Below are 23,474 nucleotides of genomic sequence, written 5' to 3' on the forward strand. Positions count from 1 at the left end.
TTCCTGGGGGTTTCATACATGTGATGACAGGACGGATTTTATTTGCTAAACGTCTGAGCCCTCCGTGCCTTACAATTACCCCTCATTCTACACGGTGTACGGGGAAAAAAAGAGACCCCTTACATAATTTCAAAATACATTGTTTAAACGTTTAGTATGATCTTTGTAAATACATTAGTATAATGAGGGGGGGGGGGGGTTCTTACACTCACAAAGTCTTCGACACCACTGAGCTATTGGTTGAATGAATTCTGGGGTTCCATTAAGAGCACAACTGTTTTGCGAGCTCAATGCGCTGGAGCAAAGGTAGCAGGCGGCGGGTTGGCGGCGGGAGGGGGAGTTGAGAGGGTCGCTGGCAGGGGGGTCAGGCCCAAATCTACGGGGGCCCAGGCCCCCATGGCCCCATAGCAGCTACGCCCCTGGTTCCTGGTAAGGGGAACCCCAGCTGCAGATTAATTGGTGGTCCCTCATGCTAAAAGGCTTCTACACCCCAGTGCTGCCCTTTGTTGCGTATGCTGTTCAGAGCTGGTATTTTTATTTATTTATTTGTAGCATTTGTATCCCACATTTTCCCACCAATTTGCAGGCTCAATGTGGCTTATATTTGCCGTAATGGCGGTCGCCATTTCCGGGTAACAGTATAACATATGGTATTACGTTAAGGTGCAGACCTATATGGTAACATAGATGGAACATAATATACATGGAAAGGCTGCCAAGCTCTGTGTCCTTGTGTCCCAATGCTCCTTCCCCTAAGCAATCCAGTGCTAGCAGAGACAGGTTCTCCGGCCCTGTACCTGTGCTCTGGCCCACCCAATCCTAGAGGCGACAGGCTCCCTATGCCTTCCTGTTTCTAATCATTTCTGCCCCTCTCATGTTCTTTCCCAGAATTCCCTGGTGGCTTGTGAGTTTCTTCTGCAGAACGGTGCCAGCGTGAACCAAGCTGACAGCTGCGGCCGGGGCCCACTCCACCATGCAACCATCCTGGGCCACACTGGGTAAGGTATTCTGATGCCCGCTCCTGGGGACCCACGTGTATGCTCAGCTGTAATCATGGGCAGGGTGGTAGTGGTCCACCATTCCCCTGGCATTCTTAGGCCTGTCGCATGAGGAGACCCATCCCACTTATTTTTTTTTGTTTAATGCTGTTCTGATCTTAGACACCACATTTTAAAGTTGCACAGTGGGAGTTTTCTCTCTGGTTATAAAGAGGAAACAGAGATTGTACGACACCCTAATAACTACTACTACTACTTATCATTTCTATAGCGCTACCGGACGTACGCAGCGCTTCACACTTGAACATGGAGAGACAGTCCCTGCCCAATAGAGCTTACAATCTACTTATGACAGACAGGACAAGTAAGGGATAAGAGTTAGGACAGACAGGACATATCAGGGATAGGGGACAGTTGAAGGTTTAGGAGTTAAAAGCAGCATCGAAGTGGTGGGCTTTTAGCCTAGATTTGAAGATGGCGAGGCTCGGCGTGCCGGCTCAGGAAGTTTGTGCAGCAAGATAGAAGGAAATGAAGCAAAACTCCTGGAAGACCATTGTGTAGGATGTTACAATAGTTCGGGTGACTAATTAACAAAGAAAAGAGCAGCAAAGCAAAGGAAATCTATTTATTTTGTTACATTTGTTATACTGTCTTTCAATAATGATATCAAGGTGGTAAACAGCAAATCATCTCATCGGGCAGTGGAGACAAAGGGCTCATCCCAAACAGAGTATGGCAACCATTCATTGAAATGAAATTTAGCGCAAAAAGGGCTGGTTTTGAGGACAAGCTTTTTCTTCCCCCTCCCCCCCCCCCCCAAAAAAAAAGTTTTACAATATGACCTACAGAAATTCCTCCCCCACCCCCCCCCCCCCCCCCCCTCCAGAGGCAGAACTGTCCCAATGGATTTCGAGCCTCATTCCTGCCAGAATTGAAAATTGTGACCAAAATTCAAGTTTGTGACCGACAGACTTTCCCGCCAAAATCTCCTTCCTTCCTGATGAAACTACCCACCTCAAATCCCAACCAATCAGGTTTATGAACCCACTATATATAAAGACAAACTGAAGACCTCGTAGCATACCCCGAAGAAATCCACAGCACCGACGGCTGAAATGTTGACGCCGCTTACTCAGATGCAGCAAAACCCGGACAATCGGAATATGAAAAGTCCTTCATCTTGTGGGCATCTCCTTTGGGCACCCAGTCCTCGGTTCTGGCTGGCTTCCTGAGGGATTTGCAGTCATGGGCTTCTGTCACAGGCAGTGGCAGGAAGATCCTGGTGCATTATCTGGCAGCGTTCTCCAGGAGTCTCTCTCGTTCACTGGACGAGTACAATCTGTTGCAACTGAGAGTCATTTCCAAGCTGGGCCTGCTCACTAGCTGCAGTGGCCAGTTTGGACTTGTGGATGTGCAGAGGGTAGAAGGCTTGAGGAGAGCCTCAGATTCCTCCTGTGTCTGTTCTGCCCCTTCTTTCTCTGTCTGTCTATTTGTCCATCAGTGCCTCGTGCATACTGTCTCTGCCTCCGTCTTTGGGTATGTCTCTCTTGTCTGTCTGTCTCCCCCATTCCTCTCTTCCTGGATTCATGTCTCTTGGGGTTTATTGTCTTTCTCGCTCTCTCTCTCTGACAGATTGGCATGTCTCTTCCTGAAGCGAGGTGCCACCATGGGCGCAGTCGATACAGAAGGAAAAGACCCCTTGTCCATTGCAATAGAAAACGCCAATGCAGACATCGTAACGCTGTGAGTGACCACTGATGGGGACAAGGGAGAACAAGAGTAGATATTAGACAGCAGCAGGACAGACAAGACAGTATGTGGTACTGAGGTGCATCTGTGTCTTTCTTTAACTCACTGCAGGCTGCGTTTGGCAAAGATGCGGGAAGCCGAAGTAGCCCTTGGCCAATCAGGTTTGAGTTTGTTTGGGGTTTTTTTTTATTGTCTGTGTCAGATTACGAAGGACCTTCATTTTTAGTTTTCATGGGTTTGATTTTCCTGGGAATTGATCAGTGCCTGTTTCAAGAAAAAACAGAACCAGGAGAAAATCAATGGGGAATTAAAAGACTCCCCATTTTCCCTGATAAATATTGGCGTTTATTTTGATGTATAGATGATTTACCAGAGGAAAAATGTTAAACGATATACTAAAATCCTGAACACATAATTTATGTTTTTGTACCAAATGGGTTGATAATTTAAAAAGGCCTATTTACTTAGGTCCTGATATTTAAAAGGGTATTAACCGAGCAGCAGAGAAGCCCCACTGAGCGAGCCGGCAGCCAATATTCAGCTGCATTTCACCAGTTAATGCTCTTGAATACGTTCACTAACTGGCCATCCCATGACCAGATAGGTTAGGGGCAGGGTGGGGTCAGAGTCAGGGTGACGCATTAAAGGCAATTTTCAGTCCGCCAACCAGCTAGGTAACTGCATAAAATTAGTCCAAGAAAACAACAGGGCAGTCTATTTGCAAGATCCAAGACGGCGTCGCAAAAAGCAGAACAGACGAAGAAATCTATATGCCCGACACAGGCCGTGTTTCGCCCACACATGGGCTGCCTCAGGGGCAAATTATGTTGAGAACTGGATACCTCTTCACATATGTGTTGTGACTCATGTGACAAGGGAATCCACACAATGGTTCTGTTTTAGCAATGACGCTGGAGGATTCACGGAGCCATCGTGTGGATTCCCTTCGTATAGATACCTTCGTCTGTTCTGCTTTTTGTGTCGCCGCATAGAGTTAGGACAGCGAAACGGCTGTCCTCGCTTTACGTGCCGAGTTAACCGAGCACCGGTCTGGATATCAGATGCTGCCCGGTTAACTTTCAGGTCAACAGACATGCCAAGACATTCAGTGCTGGAAGCTGTGCATTCCCAGGCGTTGAATATCTGGAGTTAATTCAGCCCGTTTATTGCTGCGGGCTGAATATCGGGCCCTTAGCATTTTTCCTAACTGCAGTGCTTTGGGCCCCATATCTGTAGAAGGTGTCGTTTCTTTCTGGTACTTGTGCAGGGGCAGCACCGGCATCTCCCACCACCCACTGCCTTCGTTGCTCATCCTCACTCCTGGCTGGCTCTCCTGGTTCTTAGGACACTTATCCCTTCGTTCTGTAATAGGTCACCTAAAGTTACATGCCAATATGCACTTTTGTTACAGAATATCAGCACATACGCATGTGACCGTTACAGTTACGTGCAGAAGTGCTAGTTAGAGGCTAACCAGGAGGTGAAGTTCCACACCTGTAATGGATGATCTCCATGGACAGCAGAATCCAACAGCTACACACAGGGGTGATGTCATTTCAAGTTTATGAGCATGTTCCCTAGTTCCTGCCTGAACACTCCCTGAACCAAGCGTCGGTTCTTTTCAAGCAGGCTTCGACTTTGGGTCAGGTGGCTGATTTTGTGTGGCTGTTGGATCCTGCTGTCCATGGAGAACATCCGTTCCAGGTGTGCAACTTTGCTTTCTCCATGGACAAGCAGGATCGCAACACCAGCCACATAAGAGATTTCCAAGCTGAAGGTTGCCACCGTGGGTCGTTTGATAGGTTGGGCAACCCGTGTTTATGGAGGGCGGTGGCAGCAGCAAATTGAAGCTTTGACGTATAAGTATTCAATATTGTTGACGCAAAGGGGCAATCTAATGAAGATGCTTGATCAAGACAGTAGTGTTTTGTAAACATTTGAAGTGTTGATCGAGTCACCGCTTTGCATATATCTTCTGGAGAGGCAGAGATTATCTAATGAAGCAGCTGTTGCTCAGTCTATGAGCTATTGTTCTAGGAGGAGGTGATGTGGATGAGACTGCTTTATAGCAACGAGTAATACCGTCTGCTCTCTAATTAAAAAGTGTCCTTTTGCCAATGGGAGCCCCTGGGTCAGTAGGATTGTACGACCACAGCTGTGATGAGTGGTTCTGAGATCTAGTTCTTTTGAAATATATCTGTAAAGTGCTTTCACAATTGAAGGTGTGTAGAGTTCCGTGCGAATCATTTGAATGAGGAGGAGACTAGAAAGTTGATAAAAACAATAGATGGTTTAATATGAAATTTAGATAGCACTTTAGGCAGAAATTTTGGATGAGCACGCAAAAGTACTTCGGGGGAAAAACTAGAGATGTGGGTGATAGCAAACCAGGGCTTGCAGTTCACCTGTACTTCTTGCTAACGTTACAGTCTGCAAGAACAAGGTTTTCCATGAGAGAAATTTAATGTCAGAAGAGTTCAGATCTTCAAAGGATATTTAGTGAGGGCATTTAACACTAAATGTAGGTCCCATTGCGGTGTAGGTTGCTTGAGTGGAGGGTGGTTATTCACTAATCCCATCATGAATCGAACAAGCAACGGATGCCTTGAGATAGGTTTTCTCGAAAGGTGTCATGGAAAGTTCCTATGAGTAATATAGATTCACCAACACTTGCTGGAAGGTTTAACGATTGGAAAGATCTCTGTTCAAATTCTAGGCCGTCAAAGCTAGAGAGTGGAGATTAGGATGGAGCAGTTTGCCATTGTTTTGTGTAATGAGATGCGATATGTTTGGTAAGCAAATATGAGGTGCTTGGCTCATCTGTCAAAATAGCAGGAACCAAATCTGTCTGGGCCAGTACAATGGAACGAGGATGATTTGAGACGAGTCTTCTGCTCCACCAGAGGGAGTCGAAAAGATGGGTTATGATCTGATGGCAACGGAGGCTTAGTCTGTAATTATTGCATATTACATTGAACACCTATCTGTCCATGGTGATACAGGACCAACTGTTGTAAAATGTGGTTAGTTTCCTTCCCACTGATTGATAGGATTGAATGTCATAGTCCAAAAATAAGACCCCAAATTGAAGTGGTGTGTGTGTGTGTGTGTGTGTGTGTGTGTTTGTGCGTGCTTTTTCTCTCTCTGGTATGTTGCTTCTGATTTTGTGGATGATTTTGTCTTTGATATCATGGCTTATTATAGGGATACCTGTAGTGTTGATATCGTTTGCATAGGTGGCAGGATTTTCAATAAGGTCGATAAGAATATCGCCTGGAGGAGGAAGGATGTTGCTGTTCTATATTATGTGTCAAAGAGTGTTTGAAGAGTAGTGTCATCATCTTTTTAGTTTTGTGAAAAACATTTTTTTCACCTTTTCACCAAAATGGTTGTCGCTGGTACATGACACATTTGTCAATTTATCATGCACGTCCTCTCTGATGCCTGTCGCTCTGAGCCATGCCTTGAAGCGATTGCTATCAGTGTGCCACACAAATCTGTATCATAAATAAGATATGAATTTCTCCAAAAAGGCGGTAAATAAATCCTAATAATAATAATCCTAATAATTTAGCACATTCATGGAGATCTTCGGCCATGTTTGACGGATTCACTAGATGACTGAATTTTTCTGTCAGCCATCTTTCGAAGTATCTGAAATTGATAAGCTGCAATGCAGGCTGTGTGCATTGCATTTTGAAAAACTTTCCTCCCAACAGTAACTTTGGATCTTTCCCCGGAGGTGTTTTTGAATGAGTTTGTGAATTCTTACTTCCTTTGCGAGCAAATTCTACCACCTCATTGGTGGGAAAACAGAAGTTTATTATGACCCCAGGGCGAGCAAACCCTGTGTTTTTGTTTCCAGACTTTTGGAGGTATGAGGTGTGAAAAGCAGTTCTTGCCATTTTAGTGGTTGCTGCTCAATTAATAATTCATGTGCTGGGAGTGAGACTACCGTTTTGGGTGTCTCTAGGTACTTTAGTGCTCCAAGGGATTTAGATCATGTGTCAAGTTTCTCTTGTGACAGTTGAAAGTTGCTTTGCTAGTTTTTGCAGAAATCTGAGGCATGTAGTGTCCTCTGGCTCATCCTGATTTTCTGGGAGTGGAGGTGATGGATCAGATGAAAAACCCGGAGATGATCTGTGCCTTGGCGATTGGGCACGTTGGGAGTATTCGGTCCGTAGGAGCCAACTTTTCAAAATTATCGGGGGTGCTAAGCCCAATGGAACTATCCCCTTCCTGGACACATGCAAGGGATTTGCTCAATGTTGGGGGTGCTCAAGCACCCACAGAGCCGGCTGCTATGATTTTCGGTCAGCTAAGATGTGGAGTCTGAGAGCAATGAAGATCTGTCCTGCTCACCTGATTGTACATTCAGACCCTGATGCTCAGAAGCAAATGCGGCTGCTGGAGGCTGTGAGCGCCGGACTAGCACACGCATTTACCAGCGCACAATGCTTAGAGACCCTTACTGCGACAAACAGGGTGCTCAGCAACGATCAGCGCTAATCACATGCTAATGTAGTCAAAACGAGGTCATCTGCTATTCTCTCCGATGCTCAAAGAACAGGACACTTGAACAAGGGCAACCCACTGCTGGAAACCGTATACCAGCTCGGAGCTGATGTTAGGGTGTCTGAAATGCGTCCAGTTGGGCCAGGTCCCTTTTCATCTGATGTGGCCCGACCCCCCCCCCCCCCCCCCCCGATGCCAAACAAGAAGTTCCTTGGCTTTTTCAAGTTCCAGCATGGCACTCTGGAGGAAGCAGAAGGACTTCATGGTATCTCTGCAGGAAGGTCGGTGCACTCCTCCATTGAAAGCCTCCGTCTCTCCACCACCCAACCTTACCTCCCCCCTTTCCTTCCCACCTAGATGTGAAAGTTATGGGAAAAGTCCCTATGTAAGCATGTATCTCATTGGCTGTCACTATCACCTCTTCGGTTGGCTAAAAAAATGCAAATCCCGTCCCATTCTTTGCTTCCTGGAATCCTCCCCCTTTACTTCCTAATTATGACTTCAGATGTTTACTACAGAGTCATGATATTGGTGCAACTGGATTACTGCAATGCCTTATACAGCGGAATGTCTTCTTCAAGTGTTTGGGCATTGCAGATAGTTCAGAATGTGACGGCTCGTGTCCTTACTAGAGTTTCAAAATTGTCTCATGTTTGCTCAATATTGAAACAACTAAATGGTTGCCTATGTTGCAAATGATCCAATTTAAGATGTTAACGCTTGTTTATCCGACTTTGTATCTCGCGGCCCGCCATGCTACTTGAAGAAATCTTTGTCTGTCTATCAGCCGCGACGGGTACTGCGATCAGAAACAGAGGATGTTGTGAATGAATTACATTATGCTGATGCACGGGCTACAGCCTTTGTGTCGGCAGCGATCTCGCTATGGAATGCACTTCCTGACCAACTTCGCCTTTGTGGCAGCTTGACGCAGTTTAAGAAATCTCTAAAGATGCGTTTATTTGTGACAGCATATTTTTGAAACAGCTATAATGTAATGCAGAGATCAATATTTTTTTTTTTAGTTTGTTAAGTTTGTAATTTCTTTGCTATTTTAATTATGCACGTTCATATTTGGAAACCAGCTAGTTTATAGGTGGTCTATAAGTGTTTTAAATAAATAATGAATAAATAATGCTTAACACTAACAGCGTGCCTATACTTGCATATCATTAGCGTTGAGCATTAGAAAGTTCTTTTGCAGGGCTGTTCCAGAGCTGTTCCATACAGTGCCGGAGCTTTGAGCATCGAGGCCAAAGATCCTGAGAAGAGACAGTCAGATGAGGCAGTGTCTCTTATTGTGGTAGACTTTTGCTTTGTTTGATTTGGAGATTTAGTACCCTATGACTTTCTTAGAACTGCCTCCACAGCTCCGTAAACACCGGATGTAGCTATGAAGGAGGCGATCTCGTTTTTCCCTTAGTGGAATGCATTAAATACTAAACGGGAGGAGATAAACCTGGCTGCCGTATGTCTGCCAGTGTGTTTTGTTTTGTAAGTCTGCTTCTTCCTTTTGGAGGAGGCAGAGTGTTTTGAATTGCCTGAAAACAATTCCGAGAGTTGCCTCCAATGCACGGGAGAGGTGGAACCATGAACAGGGAATGTGGCAAAACATTCAGGTCGGTGCTGAGAGCTGACTCGAGAGATGGAGCTGTCATTGGAGTGCTCCGATGAATGTCCTTTTTTGGTGCTGAGGGGAGACTGAAAATGAGCACTTGGAGGTATGTCAACTCCCATGTGGTGATGGTGCCGTGGGAGGAGTCTTTGACGTTGACGCTGGTGGATCAGCACCTGAATGAGCAGATTGAGGTGACATTGTAGGGCGGGTTGAATTGTTGACATACCGAGCATGGTCTTGAAAAGTGTTGGCATGAATCGGACTGCTGCGGCTCAGGAGAGATATTTTTGACCGGCTTAACTTTGTGGTTTGATGTTTTATTTAGTTATTTCTCTGGTTTATCTCAAGGATTAAAGTTCTTTGAGTTGTGATCGGATCCGTTGTTGGATGGGTCTATATGCACTAATTTCTTTTTTTCTCTTGAGATTCTCCTTACCATGATGGCGATGTGATGATTTATTATCATCAAGGAAATCTTTTAGGGCCCTGTTTACTAAGGCGTGTTAGCATTTTTAACACGCCTACAATTATCGTGGTTCTAACTGTGTAGGCGCCTGTAGGGATATTGTAGGCGCGTACATAGTTAACGCTCATTAAAGACTCTAACTTGCCTATAATGCAGCTTAGTAAACAGGGCAAGTAGAGAGGGTAGTACAGCTGGGCCTTCAAGACTGAGACAACAGTGGTTCTTTATTGACAAGTGACCCGACACGGGCCGTGTTTCGGCGTAAAAGACGCCTGCCTCAGGGGTCAAGGTCTCTGTTCTGCCGTATGTAAAGTATATAGATCCAATGCCTCAGGCAATGAGGAAATTACTCATAAGTGAGCATGTCTGTAGGAGAATTACAGCCGCGATGTGAAGGATGAAATACGTTGGAAGCCTTTTCGATATTCTAATTGTCTAATCAAAAAACCAGAATATCGAAAAGGCTTCCAACGTATTTCATCCTTCACATCGCGGCTGTAATTCTCCTACAGACACGTTCACTTATGAGTAATTTTCTCATTGCCCCTGAGGCATTGGATCTATATACTTTACATACGGCAGAACAGAGACCTTGACCCCTGAGGCAGGCGACTTTTACGCCGAAACACGGCCCGTGTCGGGTCACTTGTCAATAAAGAACCACTGTTGTCTCAGTCTTGAAGGCCCAGTGTTGCTTTTTTTGTTTGTCTGCTTAGTAAACAGGGTCCATAATTTGTTGTCTGTACCATTTTGCCCTTATTACCATCTGGGCGCATTTCTGGCAGGTTTGGATATCATGAGAAACGCTGAAGCAGTAGATGCATTCTTCATGCGTATCGGTAAGAGACATCTTATTCTTACATTGTATATACGTCTTGAAACCCGGCGTTTCTCCACCAGGAACAGTATTAACAGGGATATTTTCGTTAATGAGAATAAGAATCGGAACAAAATATTTTTGACCATTAGTTGACGAGAACTAGAATCAGTGGCGTTCCTAGGGGGGGGGGCGGTGGATGCGGTCCGCCCCGGGTGCACGCTGCTAGGGGGGGGTGCCGCGTGCGCGCCTGTCCTCCGTTGTTCTATGCTTCTTCTCTGCCCCGGAACAGGTTACTTCCTGTTCCGGGGCAGAGAAGAAGCATGGAACAACGGAGGACAGGCGCGCGCAGCACCCCCCCCCCCCCCCGGCGGCTCCTTCGCGGGGGTGTCCTTTCGCCGAGGGGGGGTCTGCGCTGCATCGGGGGGGGGGCGCTGCACCCGAGAGGGCGGGGCGCATCGGCGATCCGCCCCGGGTTCCAGCCCCCCTAGGAACGCCACTGACTAGAATCAAAAATAATGTGTTTTTTTTCCCCAAACTCAATAGGAATAGAAAATGTACTGTCCCAAATAGAATAAGAATTATAATTATAAATAATAATTTTTCTTAAAGAAAATGGCTTAAGAGGAATAAAATTTTTATTCATATACTAGTAAAAGAGGCCCGTTTCAGATCAAATGAAACAGGCGCTAGCAAGGTGTTCGTCGCCAACACCCCCCCCCCCTCCCTGGCCAACCCCTTCGTTATTCTTCCATTGCTCCGCCCCCAACGTCATGACGTTTGATGCGAGGGCGGGGCCCGGACGATTCCCCCCCCCCCCCCGCCTCCCTGCCTCCCTCCCTGCCAACCCCTTCGTTGTTCTGCCATTGCTCCGCCCTCGAGGGCAGGGCCCAGAGCGATTCCCCACCCCCCCACGCCTCCCTGCCAACCCCTTCGTTGTTCTGCCATTGCTCCGCCCTCGAGGGCGGGGCCTGGAGCGATTTTGGTGGCTTCACCACCACGAACCTTCGAACCTTTTTGAAGGAAGTCAGGGCTTGGCTTCACTGACGTCAGCGTCCTCAGAACGTTGAGGGTGAGTTTTATTATAGTAGGTATGCATGAACTGAAAAAGAACTAAAATTTTTTGAAGAGAACTGACTAAAACTAGCATTAAGATTTGTTGTTAGAACTAGAATAAAAATTATATGGTTTGTAACTGAATAAGAACTAGAAATAAAATTTTATTCTGAGCTGAAATAGCGTTGGCTGCTAAGGTGAACCGAATGTTTGTTTATTCCTAAGATTTTCGTTAAAACAGGCGCAGTGGACTCTGCCACCGTCCGCCGTGACACTTGGTTCAAGGAGCGTTCGGCAGAAATACAGAGCATGCTCAGAAACCGCGCTTTAGGACAAGGGACCGCAAGTCAGCTGGTGACGTCACCCACATGTAGGGCTGTTGAGATCCTGCTTGTCCATGGAGAATTCTATCCGGCCAATATTCAACGCTATTTGACTGGCTCCTGGTCGGTTAAGTAGCCCTTAGCCGGCTAACTGCTAATATTCAGCGGGATATAGCCGGCTATTCTGCTGAATATTTATGATTAGAGCATACCAGCCTACCAGTTATATCGCAGATATTCAAGTGCTGGTCAGCTAAGTTTAGCGGCCAAATCAGACCGCCTAAATAACAGCCCTATCTTTGAGTGGGGGAGGGCTGGAAAGAGGTAGGTGGAGTGGGGTGTGATAAAAGGTGGGCGAGATATATGTGTGTGGGAAGGGGTTGGAGGGCTGCAGGAAGGTGGATGGAGTTGTGTATGCCATGGGGGAGGCGCTGAAGCAAGGTGGATGAGGTGGTGTGTGCCACAGGATGGGGAAGTGCCTGGAAAAAAGATGGATGGAGTGTGTTGGAGGGGCTGGAAAAAGGTGGATGAGGTGTGGAAGTGGAGGGCTGCAGGAAGGTGCATGGGTTTGTGCGTGCCACAGGGAGGGGGGCTGAAGCAAGGTGGATGGGGTGGTGTGTGCGTGGAAGGGGGAGGGCTGGCAATAGGTGGATGGGACTGTGGGTGCCTTGAGGACTGGGGCAGAGAAAAGTAAGGTGAGGGTTTGCCTGGGAGAGGGGGAAGAGACCTTGAGAGTGGACAAAACAGGTGTCTTGCTGGGAGATAGGGGGGAAAGTGCAGGGAAAGCAGTGAAGGCTGATGGATGGCAGAGAACAGGCGAATAGAAAGAGAATGGAGGAGGGGGAGAACATTTGGAGGTATTCACCGTGGAGCAGGGGTAGAGAATGCTGGGGACTGAACTTAACAGGGGAAGGGGTAGAAGCTAAGAGAGAAATGGAGAAGGTGAAACCGGAGGAGGGAAACTGCTGTGGTAGTGAGGAAGGGGGAATGTAAGGCTTGGGTGGGGGGAGAGAAGCCAGCGCTTCTCTGCACGCTTTATTTGTAATTTTCTTGTGCAGAATTCCCCCCGGGATTAATCCTGGGCCTAACTTTTGGGGCCCTTTATAGAATTGCCTCCTTGGATTTTGCATACTGTAGCTGAAGTTCTGTGGTTCTGACCAATCGTTGCGAGCACAGCGTGGCATTATGGGTACTGTTCAGTTCCAAGTGTCTGAGCCATGCGGAGCTGAGAGCTGGAGCCATCTCTCTCCCTCCTAAGTATGCGGTTCCTCTTCTGGAGCCTCCTGGCAGTTAATTCTGTAACAAGGGGCCTAACTGGGGCCTATTTTTTGGCATTTACTTTCCTTGACAGAATACTGGCATAACCGGTTCTATATACGCGTGTGCATTTTAGGTGTGAGCTGGTGTGAGCGCTCAGAAATCTGCATGTAACTGTGCCCTCCGCCCCAGCGAATGCCCGCCTGCTAACTATGCCCTATCGAAAATATGTACGCAGTTATAGAGGCACTTATGCACATATATGCTATGTAAATATTAGTAACCTCTTTTATAGAATGACCCTCCCCTCCCCCAACAGCCACAATCATGAATTTTAAAAGGCGATTATTATAGGTGGCAAAAATGAGGGTGAGAAAACTAAAAATGAAGGTGCGTATAGATCAGGACAAGGGTTCTCAACCTAATCCTCGGGAGACCCCCCAGCCAGTCATGTTTTCAGGATATCCACAGTGATTATGCATGAGACAGATTTGCATTGCAATGGATGCTGGTGTATGCAACTATCTCGTCTTGAAAACCTGTCTGGCTGGTTGTGTCCCGAGGACTGGGTTGAGATCCTTTGGTATAGATTAAACAGATCAAGAAGCCTGGGAGTCTGAGACTGGCCTTACCCATGCTGAGAAAGAAGGGGGGGGGGGGGGAATCGGGACTGTAATAGCAGGGGGGTTCTATGGACAGGACTGAAGTGCGTTGGCACAGCAGCGCTGGGGGCATCTCAGCAGTGAAATAGCCCGGGGTGCTCAGGTAGGACTGAGATTTTCATCTGGGAGCTGAGGTTGCTTGGAACTCTCTTACTGGAATGAATGATTCATTTCTTCCCTCTCTGGCCCATCTCTAGGGGATGAGACCTACCTGGATATCTTTCGGGATTTCTCTCTAATGGCTTCAGATAACCCAGAGAAGCTGAACCGTCGGAGCTATGACCTGAAGCTTACAACGCTATAGGAGACGGAGTGGCAGGATTGCTGTTCCGAGCAGCGGTTTGCAGTATATTTGTCCATCATCTCCTCCCTGGACTCTGCCCCCCCAAGGGGCTGTTTGTTTCCTTCAGTGTTTCATGTTCGCTGGCAGACTGTGGCCACATTGCTAAAGGAACAGAAGGCTTGTAGGGCAAGGGACAGGAAAGTTCAGAGTGTTTTTTCCTTTCTGAGCTACTCCTCCCTGGGCCTGGGGCATGAGGCTGCCACTTGCCTCATATGACTGAACATTGATTCATAATTTTCTATTTATTTTTGTGTTTGTTTTGAAAAGCTGGTGTTCAGTTCCTTAATTCCCAGTAGAACTTGTGCAATAGCAAGGTCCCCCCTCCAATCATGTAGTCCCTGGTACTCCCATCACACAGGGCCCAACTCCCATCAGGCAGCGATCTGGAGTCCCCCCCCTCACTCCCATCATACATTGGTTTTGCACACAAGTATGTCACTCTCCATGTTCTAGTTGATTTTTTTCCTGGGTCTCTTCTGGCCACTTCCATTACGCCAGCTGTTTCGCCCAGTCCTAGGCTGGGCCGAAGAGGAACTCCGCCAGAAACCATTCCCCAGCGTGGGCTGGAGCACTGCCAGGGCTGCCTCCCCTCCTCTCCCAATGCAGAATTTCCTGCTGCCTCTCTACCTTATGAGCACAGGTCATGTATTACATCTGTGTACATATGTTTTCCAATAAATTGCTGAGGGAATTTGTACAATATAGAGATGACTATTGATTTTTTTTTTTTTTTGGGGGGGGGGGACCCTTGGAATCTGTCCTTAGTTTGCAGCTGACCTGGGATGTGAGAGAGAAATGGGAAGAGAGAAGGGGGGGGGGGGGGAGAAATGAACAGAAGATACACGGTCAGAAATCTGCAGTCCTGTGGAGCACCCTTCTACCTACAAGAACCTGATGTTACAGGAAGACGCGAGGGCCACCACATCTACACGGAGAGATGGAACCAGAGGAAGAGAGAGAGAGACATGGGCACCTATCTCTTTCCAACCTCCCTGGTACCAGACTGTCGTATCTGCTTCTTGCCACGGTCCCACCATAGGGCACCAACACCCGGACAGAAGCTTCTCCGGTTTCCCTGTTCCAAAACTTTTTCAGGGAAGGAGGATGGAAACCAGGGTCAGCCCCAAGCATATTTGGCAACCTAGGTGAATCTTCAGCCATATGCATCACCACCACAACCAAAGGTTGGCTCAAGGCAACCCTTCCCCCCCATGTCCAGCATCTCCCTTTTCCTACCTCTTCTCCCTGAGGTGTCCAGCATCTCTCTGCTTCTCTACCTCTCTTTCCTCCTCCTGAGGTGTTCAGCATCTCCCCTTGCCTTTCTCCACCACCCCAACCCAACATGTCTAGCATGTCCCTTTCTTTTTCTACCTTCCCCCCACTGAGTGTCCGGTGACTTCCTTTCCCTACCTCATCTGGGGAACCACGGAAGCCACTGTCAACTTGTTTAAAGAAGCCTCATTGTGACTGGTATGGGTTCTTCAGCATCTGCGTGTGCTCGAGGCCTGCCAAGTCCTGCCCCTTCTGAACTTCTTGTTTCAAGAGGGGGTGGGATCTGGTAGACCCCATGCTGAAGTCCCCACATCAGCCACAAGGAGGCTTTTTTAAACAAACTGATGGTGGTCTCTGTGCTGCCCCCACAAATTGGGGAGCCCTAGGTGGGTGCCTGGTCTACCTAGTGGTTAGGCTGGCCTCAAGGGAAAACCCTAAGCTTGAGGTTAAAAATAGGAATGGGTCTCTCCATTAGAATCTGTTAGGTGACCTGAATTGGCCCTTATAGAGACAGGATGATGGACTGAAGGGACTACGAATTTGAACCAGCATGACCTGTTTTATAGTTTGAGGTTACATTAATCCCCTGGATTACCTCCCTCTCTGCCTGTGATCTGTAGGAATGTGCTGGGGTTAAATGCCTGCCCGCCCCGTCTCTCCTCTTTCCTTCTGTCTCTGTCACCTGGGATGACTTCCAAGTTGCTGTAGCGACCAGGTACAGTCCTCCCTGTGTCTGAAGTGGAAAAACAACTGTTCCCCACAGAGAGGAGAAAAGAGAGAGAGAGAGAAAGACCAGTGAACAGGATGTGAGACTGGCGCTGTTTGGGGGGGGTAAGTGCTGTGAAGGGAATTGGTGATGAGGGGTCGGGTGGGACACACTGAGGTCTGGGTTAGCTGCACGAACCTGTGCCTTCGAGGCTTGAAGCTCCATCCTTTCACAGGGCACAGAAGGAAACTCCTGTTCACTTGCCCTCCTTGAAAGCTAGTGATGAAAAGAGGAGAAGGGTGCAAGGAAGGAGCGCCTTGAGGCAGGAGGAGGGTTGCCTGCAACACACACAGTCTTGGGCGATGGCCAGATGTAACGGAACAGGTAAATGGAAGATGATACAGAAAATGGCAAGAAAGCCCACGAGCTGGATTCTTGCACCATTAAATACCAGTGCGTCTGAATTGCCTGCATCTTGTGCAAGGGGGAAAAAAAATCTTCCTTAGAAAAGTATCGAATAAAATAGTGAAAATCCACCAGGTTTAAAGACCAGGCAGGACTTCAGCCCAGCTCATGTTTTTGAAGGATCAGAGTGTGTCTATGCTTAGTGTTCTGTCCACATTATCCCCTATCATTCTCTAGCAATGGCGTCTGACGTTGCCTGCATATAAGTGTAACAATCACACGCATTAAGTGTTAACCGCACGCACAGCGGCGCTGTATGACATTGGTACGCATCACGCTTAGCGCATAATTGCAAGGGGTAAACACGTTCACGGGTCCCACATTTCTGCTCGTAACTCAGAGAATAAATTATGCGCTGGAGCAGGGGTTCTCAACCCAGTCCTCGGGACACATCTAACCAGTCAGGTTTTCAGGATACCCACACTGAATATGCATGAGAGCGATTTGCATGCCCTACCTCCACTGTGTGCAAAGTTAGTTCATGCATATTCATTCTGGGTATCCTGAAAAACTGGCTAGGTGTGTCTCGAGCAGTGGCGTATCTAGGTTGGCTGCCACTCGGGACAGGTCGCCACTACGCACCCCCCCCCCCCCCCCAGTGCATCAGTCCCCTCCCCCCAAAACGCATCACCCACCTCCTCCTCCTCCTCTGACGCGCATCATCCTCACCACTTGGGGGAGCACGGAGCAGTCGTGTGGCTGTCGGCTCCACCGTCCCCCTGCCCCGGAACAGGAAGTACTGTCAGAGGGGGCAAGGAACCGGCGGAGCCGACGGCTGCGCGACTGCTCTGTGCACCCCCTTGCTGCCTGCACCCAGGGTGGACCACCCCAACCTCGATACGCTACTTGTCCCAAGGACTGGGTTGAGAACCTCTGCACTAAAGTCATTTACGCCTGGTGTATGACCAACAACCTAAATTTACAACGGGGTTTAACAGGTTGTCGGCGCCAGCCTCTTGAAAACCGAGCTGAACCGAGGGAAGCAAGATGTTTCATTCACGGGCTGCACAGGACAGCTTGTGGACTAATTGAAGTGTAAACAGCAATTTTTGTTTCACAGTCCCCCATAAAATGAGTTAATGGTCATTTATTTATAAAGTGTAACCAACCCATAACAAATTTTTAAAAGGCAAATTCAGTCACAGAGTGTACCTACAAATTCATAATTAACCTGGAATCCTAAAAGCAGCAGCTGGCTGCAAGCTTGATGAAAGAAGGAAAAAAAAACGTAGGAGTATCTAAGGATACTTTTTGTTCCTCGCTTGAGGCTAGATTTATTATAGTTAGTGTATCTGGGTTTAAAAAAAAAAAGGTCTGGATAAGTTCCTGGAAGAAAAGTCCGTAGGCTGTTATTGAGATGGACACTAGGGAAGCCACCGCTTGCCCTGGGATTAGTAGCAAGGAATGTTGCTACTATTTGGGATTCTGAATGGAATCTTGTTATTCTTTGGGGTTCTACATGGAATGTTGCTACTCTTTGGGGTTCCGGAATCAATATTTGAGGTTCCAGAATCTTGGTACTCTTTGGAGTTCTGGTATTTTTATACCAACTGGGGGGTTCTGCCAGGTACTTGTGACCTGGATTGGCCACTGCTGGAAGCAGGATACTGGGCTGGACGGAGCATTGGTCTGACCCAGTACGGCTATTCTTATGTAAAGTGTGCAGCCATATTTGCAGGGACTAATGCCAGTGATGCTCACCATTAGTAATTTGCTCCCATTGCACAAAATCTCTCCATAAAAGTAGTTAAATCCCAATAAGGACATAAATGAAAGAAAAAAAAAAAACATAAAAATCTCACCACCCAAATGTACCAATACAACAGCATCATTCACTAACCCTACAGCCAACCACTCCAACCACTTTATGATAGCTCGATTCATCTTCATCTTGATATGATCATTTGGAGACCTATTCCTCAAAAGATAGGCTACCTACCGCCAGCTAGAAAACTGCAAATGGACCTTCTTCAGTGATCAACGAATTCTCATGGCAGACCAGAGGTCACACCCTGCAAGGCACAATGAAATCTGCCCAAAATGGGGTACCCACCCCATTCCGACTTCGAACAGCAGAATGAAAACCGTAAACACCCTTGTTGAAACGGAAGCCAGTAGCGGTGGTGTAGCCTTCAAACCGCCTACCAACCTTGCTACAGTATTTTGTAACGATTGTTTCATATGTAATGATTTTTGTGTGTGTGTGTGGCACTCTCTTTCTCCTCCCCCCTCCCCCCGACAGTATTACAATTATTGCCCATTAAAGGAATTTTTAAAAAGGAACTAGAATTTCTACCCATTAACAGGCGATTGCGCCAACCCACGATAATTCAGTCTTTCTCGTATTTGGTCTGGGTTTGTGTACATCCTTCTCCAAAGCTAAGTTCCCAATCTCTGAATAACTGTGCTTAAGCCATGAGATTTCAAATACAGTTGCAAATAATCAACACACATAATGTAGAAAACATCGTGTCCCAAGATCTTTTCCAGGGGCCCTCAGATAATATTGACCCAGGGCACTCCACATTCCAAAAGTCAGAAATTTCCCATGATAAAGTAATGCAGTTGTCACGCTAGTCCACTTTAAAGATGAGAAATAGAAATAAAATACAATTTTTAAAATGTGACTAAACACTTTTTTTTGACTCGCTTTCAAACACCAGAACCACCTTCCTTAGGTCAGGAACGAGCCAAAAATGACAACATCTAAGTGAAACATTAAATCGTTCCATTGACGGTCTCAGTGGAAAAGTAGGCGTGGGATGGAGGGGTGAGAAACGGAGAAGTGCAGTCAGAATGAGAGAAAGCAGTGTCGTTTGTGTGGTTTGCATCACTGATTCCGAAGCTTTTTACTATGGCGGGACCCCTAAAATATTTTTCATCCGCTGAGGAGCCCTCAATTTGTGTCAAAATATATATTTTCATAAAGATTCTACCATCTGATTTTTGGAGAACCCAGTTTGGGAATCACTGGTTTACAGTGTGATAGGAAACCCAGAGCACTTCGCCAATAACTTTATGCTCAGAATAATAAGAGGAAATTTAAAAACAATCCAGGAATCTAAAACCCTTGACGTTAAAATAGAAACAGAGAAATTGATGACAGAAAAAAATGATAAGATATTTTGACACCAACAAGAAAGGACTTAATAAGATCTCAGTTACCTATCCTATTATAATCCATAAAATTCTACTGCGTTGTCTCCTTCTGAGCACTCATCCATTTCTCCTTATTTCTCAACCCCCATCCCCTTCACCTCGAGACTGATGTTTCACTTATATATTGTCATATTTTGCTCATTCCCAGCTTGAGGAAGAAAGTTCTGGCTTTCGAAAGCCAGTAATAAAATGCAATTTAGTCCAATCAAAAAAAGGTATTATCTTATTTCCTTTTTTACATTTTTTTTTGTTTTATTTCTATTTATTAGAGTTGTGTTGGAAAAGTACAGGGAACCAGTTTAATACTGTGCGTCTGATACCCAAGAATTACAACTGCCATAACAATGACATATGACGTAGGGCAGTGATGGCGAACCTATGGCACACAGAGCCCTCTCTGTTGGCACGTGTGCCGTCGCCTCAGCCAGTTCCAGCCCCCCTGCCCCGCCCTCCAAGCACCAGGGCCCACCTCTGAAATTTAAAAATCATACCTGGTCGGGGTTAAGGCGGCGTCAGCAGCAGCAGCAGTAGTGAAAAGCGTGCTGACTCGGCGCACCTTCAGCCTTCCTTTCTGTCTCTCAAGCTCTGTGGTCCCGCCCTCATTTCCTGTTTCCGCAAGGGCGGGACCACAGAGCTTGAGAGACAGAAGGGAAGGCTGAAGGCCTGTGACCCGCTGGTGCTGCTAACCTGCATTGTTCGCTGCTGATAGAGATGCCACAGCGATTGAAAAGAGGAGCTTCGGCCCTTCCCTGTGATGCATCCTGCTCACATGGAACAGGAAGTCGCATCAGATGAGGCGGGACACGTCACAGGGAAGAACCGAGGCTGCTCCTTTCAATCGCTGCAGAGTCCCTACCGGCAGTGAACAATGCAGGTTGGCAGCAGCAGGGGAAGGGAGGGACAGAACCGGAACTGTGGGGGAAGAAGGAAAGGGGAGAAATGCTGGACCGTGCCAGCGAGAGGGAGGGACACAGTTGTTTGACTGAGGGAGGGAGAACTATGGGCTGCTCTGATCCACGGGGTTTGGGGAGGGAGGGATAAATAGACAGGAAGAGATGCTGAACCAGAAGGGGGAGGAGAAGGATACATGCTGGACCAGCTTGGAGGGGAGTTAGAAGGAAGAGGGAGGGGAAGAAAGGGGAAAAGATGCAGGATGGAAGGAAGAGGGAGAGTCACTGGAGACCCAGGAGGGAGACATGCTGAACTGTGAGGGGGGAGAGAAGAGAGAGGAATACTGGCCCCAGGGTGGGGGGTTTGGGAAGAAGGAAAGAGAGAGGGGAGGGAAAGGGACACAGAGAAGAGGTGCTGGGCATGGAGGGAGAAAGGTTAGGAACACAGAGGGGCTATGCTGGACATGGGGAGGATAGGGAAACAGAAAGGCTATGCTGAATATGGGGGGGGGGGGGGATAGGGAAACAGAAGGCCTATGCTGGATGCTGGACATGGGAGGGACACAGAGAAGGAAATGCAGGACAGGACAAGACAGAGACATAGAGAGGGACATGCTGAATATAAGGGCTGGATCAGGACACTCGGAGGGCAGATGCTGAAGCTAGAGAGGAACAGGACATTTTTGACAAGACAGATGAGGATGCAGAAGGAGGATGGTAGACATGGAGAGAGAAGAAATGTCAAATGGACAGGAGACATTGCAAAGACAAGAAAAAGCAAAGAAATGCAGAAAAGAGATGCTGGGACCAAAGTGGATAGAAAAATAAAATACAACAACAAGGGTAGGTATTTTATTCTTAATTTATTAATTGGAATATATCAGCTTTTGGAAATGCTCATCTCTGATATTTTCAGTTTCAATTTCTCTTGTATTGCTGTATGCCGAGGCTGACTTCTTGAGGTTTCCTGTCCAGTTCTTGTCTTTATATCTCTTATTGATCTCTGGTCCCTTGTGTTATATTTCTTGTGTCATGTGTTTTTCATGTGTGATCAAGGCACGGTATTCTGTTAGCATGTAGAGCCTGTGTAGAGATCTGGCTGCAGTCCTGTTTTTCTTTTCACTAGGTAGGTGTATTGGTGTTTTATGGCCCAGAGTAATTTTTTACAGTGCTGCCTTTTCGCAAGTAAGGCTGTTGCTTTTGAATCCTGGGAGTTAGTGCTATTATGGTAAGGTTCTGAGTGTGTTTTCGCACAAGCTTGTGTACAGTGTTTGCAGTGGAAGGATTGTGTGTTGGCCTTATTGAGGTGACATTGTAAGTAGATTAGCTCTACAGGTCCTGAGTAATCTTTTGTAGGTTTTGTGTTACAGGTACTTCACAATAAGCTTGGAACTGGAGAGGGTTTATGTTTTTACTGTGTGTGACGATCACCGTGCACAAGAAGTAGAGGCTGACCAACTCGGGATGATGATATAGATGAATACTTTATTGATTGTTCACGGGACCTGACACGGTCTGCGTTTCGAAGGCCAAAGGCGTCTGCCTCAGGGGTCACAAAAGGTATTCTAAAAAAAATACATATACCTAAATATTTAACACATAAAATAAATCATGTTGTAAAAACAACACGTATTTGAAATAAAAAAGAACCATATACATCTCAAATAAAGCCATATAAAAAATATGCTAAAAAAAATACGTTACCTTTATACTGAACAGCAGACATATTAACAAGAATCTATTCAAAAACAAAGTCAAATATAACATAGAAAAAAATCAAACATATAAATGGCAAGTGACCGACTCACCTGCAAATGCGCAGTAGAGTCGGAACGCTGAGAGTGTAGAAGTCCAAGCCCCGCCTCCACCAGCAGTACAGCCCAATAGGGAGAAGGGCTTGGACATGGGCATGGAAATCGAAGGAGGAGGGAGCAGGGAGGGAAGGAGGGGGCGGAACTGAGGGAAACAGACGCTGGGGGGAGGGCAGGGGAGAGAGCAGGGTTGGTAGACGGGGGGGAGGAGAGGCCATAGGAAAACAAAAAACTAGCCCGTTGTTACGGGCTTAACGGCTAGTAAATACATAAAATATCAGTGGACTACAGGGGACTGTATCGATAAACTGATTAAGTCAGTATAAGGAGAAAATGGAACTCACCGCAGAGCACATATGTAAAACGAATTTATAAACAAGGGTAAACTCTATGAAATTCAAACTGAGTTTCCTGCACACACCAATTCTAAAGAATAAAACAAAAAAACATTCATAGTATAAACGTAGTACAAAAGAAAAACTTTTTAACTGAGATGACACCAAAATCAGAATTGTTTTGTTTTGTTTTTAATATGGTGAGTTCCTGGGGAAATGTCCTTTTTTTCTCCCTTACATAAGAACATATGATAGCCATTCTGGGTCAGACCGACGGTCCATCTAGCCCAGTATCCTGTTTCCAACAGTGGCCGATCCAGGTGACAAGTACCCGGCAGAATCTCAAGAGCAGCAAGATTCCAGAACCCCAAAGAGTAACAAGATTCCGGAATCATAATTAATAGCCAGATTCCATGCAGAATGTCAAAGAGTAGCAACATTCTGGAACCCCTACGAACATAAGAGTAGCCCTACTGGGTCAGACCAATGGGCCATCTAGTCCAGTATCCTGTTCCCAACAGTGGCTGATCCAGGTCACAATTACCCGGCAGAATCCAAAGAGCAGCAAGATTCCAGAACCCCAAAGAAGATTCCGGAATCATAATTAATAGCAAGATTCCATGCAGAATGTCAAAGAGTAGCAACATTCTGGAACCCCTACGAACATAAGAGTAGCCCTACTGGGTCAGACCAATGGGCCATCTAGCCCAGTATCCTGTTTCCAACAGTGGCTAATCCAGGTCACAAGTACCTGGCAGAATCCCAACAAGTAACAAGATTCCATGCTGCCAAGCCCGGGGATAAGAAGTAGCTTTCCCGTATCCACCTTCATAGCAGTTTCCTCCAGGACCTTGTCCACTTCTGTTACCACATTCTCTGGCAATGAGTTCCAGAGCTTAACTCTTCGTTGAGCGAAAAAATATTTCCTCGTACTGATTTCAAAAGTGTTACCATGTAACTTCGTTGAGGGTCTCTTAGGGAGTCTTTTACTTAGGCGTGCATGCGTTAAAAATAGACGCACGCTAAAGACGC

The 23,474-nt window shown here is 46.7% G+C and overlaps 1 protein-coding gene across 1 annotated transcript in view; it reads left to right on the top strand.

Annotated features, from left to right (window-relative positions):
- ACAP1 (ArfGAP with coiled-coil, ankyrin repeat and PH domains 1) overlaps positions 1–14,489 on the top strand; it is a 68,479-nt gene extending 53,990 nt beyond the window's left edge. Inside the window, 4 exon segments of the mRNA XM_030187177.1 lie at positions 889–998; positions 2,631–2,741; positions 2,859–2,908; positions 13,659–14,489. Coding sequence (XP_030043037.1) covers positions 889–998; positions 2,631–2,741; positions 2,859–2,908; positions 13,659–13,765 — 378 coding nt within the window. The 3' untranslated portion in view covers positions 13,766–14,489.
- The last annotated feature ends 8,985 nt before the right edge of the window (positions 14,490–23,474 follow it).

Source organism: Microcaecilia unicolor, chromosome 14 (assembly GCF_901765095.1).
Source record: "Microcaecilia unicolor chromosome 14, aMicUni1.1, whole genome shotgun sequence".
Classification (NCBI taxonomy): Eukaryota; Metazoa; Chordata; class Amphibia; order Gymnophiona; family Siphonopidae; genus Microcaecilia; species Microcaecilia unicolor.